Here is a 5493-nt window from a genome sequence, read left to right as displayed (position 1 = left end):
TGATAATTGATAATTTAATCTTTGGGGGACGATACTCGTATTTACTGAATTATAACTTGTTAACGCTTGCATATATTTGCGTAACCAAATTATCGCAACAAGTTTATCAAGTTTGAAGAAAAGAAAAGAAGCGGGAAAGATTGTCAAAAAGACTAACACGTAGACTAATCAGGATACGTCATTCTATCTCCGGATCCATTTTTACACTTCTTGATTGTAGAATTAGAGATTGAATCATAGACTTACTTAAGCATCAGATAACTTTTTTTGCAAGTACTCCCATTTAGCTCAATCTTTCAATTATGTTGAAGAATACATTCACCAAGTTGCTTGAGTCAACTAATGTGAGTTCCATATTTACGTCAACAATCCACAATTTGAAGAAGATAATCGATCTTATTTTAGAAAGCTATTGATTTTGGAAGATTTTGACCTAAACAAAAAGCTATTTCGAATTCTAGAGAATCAATTCTAAGTGGCTTGAGAAGAAGAACTGGGAATGGTAGAAGCAGCTCTAATTGATTTGATGAGCAAGTTCCTCATGGGAATCGAAATCATACTCCTGAAAGGGATGTCCCTAGCGGTGTGAACTAGTTTAGTGATTTCATTACCTCTTAAGGTTGGGATGTTGTTAATTTGTATCAATGGTTTCAGCCTGAAGATGTGAGAATGAAGGTGAGGATTGCTGACTTTTAGACAATGGTTCCTTTGGATCCCTCCATTAGGCCGGCGGCTATCGTATCCCATTCCTTGGTTTACATGTTGATGAGGTTTGGCGCACGATCTGGAAAAGTACGCGTCATAGACTTCTTTTGGTGGCAAATAATGGCAGATACACTCCCTTAAGGGGAAAACTCGTTGCATTGTTGATGAACATCGAACAATCTTATTGACTGTTTTGCATTGATTGCGTAGACTCTTCCTTCCACTTGTTTTGGAAATGTCCAGTCGCTGCCTGTCTCTAGTTTGTTAATACATGGGCCTTTGTCCAATTTGTGTAAGGAGTGTAAAATTGGAGAGTGGTTTCTCTTATCCAGTTCAATGTAATATCTTCCACGCGAGACTTCAGGAAAGGACCAAGGCATCCCCCACTGCCAAGTTAGTTATGCTTAGCAACTATTTTCCTCTTCTACCAACCTCATTTATATAAGATTAACAAATAAATATCTTTAAATTAAAATATAATTTCATATATAACAATAAGTAAAATACTATTGTTATAATTTATTATATAATTTTTACAATATCAATTATATAAATTTAATATTAAAAACAAAAAACAACAATCTTGTGATTGAATTCTCTAGTGTTTTGTCCTTCTCCCTCCTCCCTCTGCTTATGAAGCAAAATTAAATAACGGTACCTTATCTCTTTCCGATCAACAAGATAAACGAGTCACCCTCACCAGACTGTAACGCCTTTTTTTTTATACAAACAATTTCTTTTAAAAGGTTATACAAACAATATTCAACGAGTCAAAAAACGACCAAAGAAAAAGGCACGGATTTGAAGAGGGTGACTCCAACATATATTGATAAACGGCACTAAGATTGAATAAGCACTTTACGCAAAACAGAATATGGATCCTGCATGGCGATTTCCTCCCCTACTTTATCTATTTCCGTTCCTTCAATTTTCTTTACTAAAGGAAGATTATAAATCTAAGAAAAAACTTATCCATATGATATACATTGCAACAAGTCAAACTCTACAATTATTTTAGCTAAAGGCATTTACCCTAATCAATCATATCATTTTGATCCAAGAACTTCCTCCTTTAGCTCTTCAATCTTAGCAACTAACTCCTCCCTTCTTTTCTGCAAGTCATAAACTCAAAAATTGACATGATTACTCAATATGTAAAGCTTTACAAATAATGCAGCAAAACATTTAGTACTTTTACCTTGAATATCAGATAGCGAGATGCGAACCAAACTGTATAGCCAAGACCAACAATCTCCAACAATTTGGGGAACTGATTCATTTCATTGAATTAAGCATCATCAATATGCCAACTTAGGGAAAAACAATCTATTGACTTGATTGAAAAACAAAGATGCTAAGGAAAGCCTACACACCACCGGGATAGAATCAATTGCTCCAACAACAGCTGATGCTAGCCACAGGGTAAGCAAGGCCCCGCCACCAAAAAGTAAGAAAGAGTATGTGTCTTCGGATTCAAACTGCAAGTAAAAAAATCTGTTAATGGCAATTAAACTTTGAAGTGCTGACATGCAAAAATACTCCGTATGCATGTGTATATATCAACAAACAACAAGCAATACAATAGACATGAAGCGGTGTTCTACCCTCATCTTATCTACTAAGAAACTGTGGTTCTGGAGAACCTTGTGTTGCTCAGGATAACGATTCATAAAGCAAATAAGTTTAACTTTCATCACTTCCTGCTCTCATCATAGCAAGTAGATATAAACAAACATCATTTTTAAAATAAAACAATAACCATAAGCGTTATAAGAAAATACAGTTCTAGCATCTTAACCATAAAGCAAATAAGTTTAACTTTCATCACTTCCTGATCTCATCATAGCAAGTAGATAAAAACAAAAATCATTTTTAAAATAAAACAATAACCATAAGCGTTATAGGAAAATACAGTTCTAGCATCTAGAGAAGCTTGTGCTTCTCAGGTAACTGCTCAAGTTACACTAGGAAAAAAAGGTCACTTCCATCACTTCCCAAGGCTCATCATAGAGACTAGAGCGTACAAAACATTTCTTCTAAAAGGAAAAAAAACAATACACAAGCATGCATATGGTTGTAACCCCCAGAAGTTGGTCCCTATTAAAAGAATACATGTTGCTCAGTTAACCGCTCAGGATGATGTTTCATTAAGCAAAAAAGTTACTTTCTCCACTTCCTTAGGTTCATCATAGCAAGTAGCAAATATATATATATATACATTTATATTTATAAAATAAAACAGCAATAACCTTGCATGGTCATGTGGTTGTAACCACAGATGCTCATATCTATTAAGAGAATTACATGTTGCTCAGTTAACCGCTCAGGACAATGTTTCATTAAGCAAATAATATTAACTTTCTTCATTTCCTTGGGTTCATCATAGCAACCAATAAACAAAATATGTAAATAAAAGACTGAATTTAAAATGTAACCTTAATTATGCAGAGGTAAAAAAATCAATTAGTAGACGTGGATGAGAGCAAATAGCAATAACTACCAAGTAAGATCATGATTATAAGAACAAGAACTTTACCACTCCCAGCCCTCTTCTTAAGCATACACATGGTAGTACAACTAGTCATATTCGCTCATATATACTAAAAGAATATATGTTGCTCAGTTAACCACTCAGGATAATGTTTCATCAAGCAAATAAGTTTTTCTTTCTTCACTTCCTAGAGCTCATCATAGCAACCTAACAAACTAGGTAACTACAAAAAACTGAGTTTAAAATGTAACCTTAGATATACACAGATAAATACTTAAATAAGCAGGTGTGTACAAGAGTAATAGGCATTAACAAACAAGCAGTATCATGATTATATGAACAAGGAAGAACTTGGCTGACATCCACACCTCTCTCTATAGGGAATAAATAAATAAAACAAATGGAAGGAGGACAATAATTAAAAACATCAAACACCATTAAAACAAATAAAAGAAAGAATATAACATAAAAGGAGTACCTAGAAAATTAAACAATTACCAAGTTGCTCAGGTAACCGCTCAGGATCGACATTCTGTCGAAGTCCCATAGAGCATTTCAGAAACACTCTCAACCCTTCTGTAAATTTCATCATAGCAACCCGATTTACAAGTTTACTAAGTACTTGTTCCCTAGAATTAAATAAAAAATAACAAAAATGTAGTAACATGATGAAAAAAAAACCGAAAATATTAATTTAAAGGAATAAGAAACCTATTTGACCAAAAAAAATACACAAAATGAAAGATAAACCACCACATGCTAAGAGGTTAAAAAACACAAGCAAAATCGACTAAGGCAAATCAATCGCTTGTTTAAAAACCCTTTCGAGGGCAAGATTATTGATTATAAAGAAAGTGCGATCATAAAAAAATGTCCATATATAAATTTTAAAGGCAGCATTTTGAATGTTTCTGCAGTTATTCAACCGTGATGCAAATTTCAAAAATAGGACTTACATTGATATTATCCAGGAACTCGAAAATTGGCGTTGGCCCATCAGATAACTGTTCTTCTGGAACTTTAGTTGTAAAATCATCATCATCATCATCGACTTTCTTTTCTACTAATGGAACATCTCCCAAACTAATCACATCTTCACGTTTTTCGCCAAAATACTGATTTGCTCCACTAGATACTTCTTCTGATGTTTCTCTTGACAATGACTTTGAAACAAAGAGCAATCCTGAAATAAATATTCAATATGACATGAATTTGGTATTCGGTGTGTGAAAACTGAGCCAAGATAAATGTTCGTCAAAATTAAAACATGCAATAATCCATGCAGTTCTGAACCACGTTCTATTGGACACTGAACAATGAGTAATCGCAGAATGTTTTTTTCCGTTTAATTTAAAATTTGAAATAAACCAATATCAGTGGGGGAAAAACGCATCAAACGCTTCTTCAGACTTCAATAAAAAGAAAAAGACAAAAAACATAGCGACAAAAAACAGTGAAAAAATAAAATAAAATCAGTATAAACTATAGTATCATCACTACTAATTCATTGGGAATATAATATAATACAAACTTTACTAAATAAAATAATAATAACAAAAGCTTAAACCAGCTGCAATGAAACTAAACATTAAGAAAATGGATCAAAATCCTCAAATGCAATTAACCCTAGTGTTTGCTAGATGATCGAAGATTAACAGTGAAAAAATGCAACAAAAACAGAGTCCAAACTAGAGAATGATCTGAGTAAGTAAATAAAAAAATATAACACGAAGAGCTTTGTTTGGATTGAATACCGAGCGTTAAGGAATGGAAAACGTACGAGATTGGAGTGCACCAGTGAGGGGAGCGAGTGGGGATCGCCGATGAGGGATGAGGGAAGGCTTTGAGTTTGAATGGAGGAGGTGATTGGGGTTTTGGAAGAGAAGCACCAGAGGGTGATGGTGACTAGAAAGCTTATTGTTAAGCATGGATTGAGCCGTACAAAGCTCCATATTTCGGTAGAGGAAGGGTGGCTATAGCTAGGTCAGCCGCTGATGAAGAGGGGAAACGAAAACGACGAGAACGAGGAGAAAAAGAAAGAGAAAAGTATATAGTTTCTAGAATATTTGAGACGTGGGCACTGGCAGTGATTTTATATAGACAAGTGTGCGCGATAGGGTTTTTTCGAATTTCAAAAAGCTCGAAAAATGAACGAATACATATTAGTAGGCCTAGTCATTATCCACCCAAAAACAAAAGGCCCATGTTATAATATGGGCCTAAACATTTAAATGAGGATTTTTTTTTGAGTATTTTTAAAAAATATGGTTTTTATACTATCAATATGCAAAAATATG

General features: G+C 34.0%; 1 protein-coding gene, 1 non-coding gene and 3 pseudogenes across 2 annotated transcripts; all 5 read right to left on the bottom strand.

Moving 5' to 3' along the window:
• Positions 1 to 1406: 1406 nt before the first annotated feature.
• On the bottom strand, positions 1407 to 5274 carry LOC133806096 (protein CURVATURE THYLAKOID 1D, chloroplastic-like). The gene is made up of 5 exons (XM_062244231.1): positions 4977 to 5274; positions 4153 to 4379; positions 2079 to 2183; positions 1904 to 1975; positions 1407 to 1817 (listed from the first exon to the last, which is right to left on the bottom strand). The coding sequence occupies exons 1-5, from the start codon at positions 5146 to 5148 to the stop codon at positions 1752 to 1754; spliced, it is 642 nt and encodes a 213-aa protein (XP_062100215.1). The 5' UTR covers positions 5149 to 5274; the 3' UTR covers positions 1407 to 1751.
• LOC133813359 (small nucleolar RNA snoR128) lies at positions 2821 to 2900 on the bottom strand (annotated as a pseudogene).
• On the bottom strand, positions 3013 to 3094 carry LOC133813360 (small nucleolar RNA snoR128; annotated as a pseudogene).
• On the bottom strand, positions 3321 to 3402 carry LOC133813363 (small nucleolar RNA snoR128; annotated as a pseudogene).
• LOC133813358 (small nucleolar RNA snoR128) lies at positions 3699 to 3793 on the bottom strand. The gene has a single exon (XR_009884379.1). It is a non-coding gene; the product is annotated as a small nucleolar RNA snoR128 (small nucleolar RNA).
• Positions 5275 to 5493: the final 219 nt, after the last annotated feature.

This window comes from Humulus lupulus, chromosome 1, assembly GCF_963169125.1.
Source record: "Humulus lupulus chromosome 1, drHumLupu1.1, whole genome shotgun sequence".
NCBI classification, from domain to species: domain Eukaryota; kingdom Viridiplantae; phylum Streptophyta; class Magnoliopsida; order Rosales; family Cannabaceae; genus Humulus; species Humulus lupulus.
The sequence above is the reverse complement of the archived record's forward strand: the minus strand, read 5'-3'. Positions and strand labels throughout refer to the sequence as shown.

Coding starts and splice junctions, on each gene's coding strand:
- LOC133806096 (XM_062244231.1), bottom strand. CDS start 5,148: ATGGAGCTTTGTACGGCTCAATCCATGCTTAACAATAAGCTTTCTAGT. Junction 4,380..4,976: donor CACTGGTGCACTCCAATCTC/GTACGTTTTCCA, acceptor TATTTATTTCAG/GATTGCTCTTTGTTTCAAAG. Junction 1,818..1,903: donor CTCGCTATCTGATATTCAAG/GTAAAAGTACTA, acceptor TATGACTTGCAG/AAAAGAAGGGAGGAGTTAGT.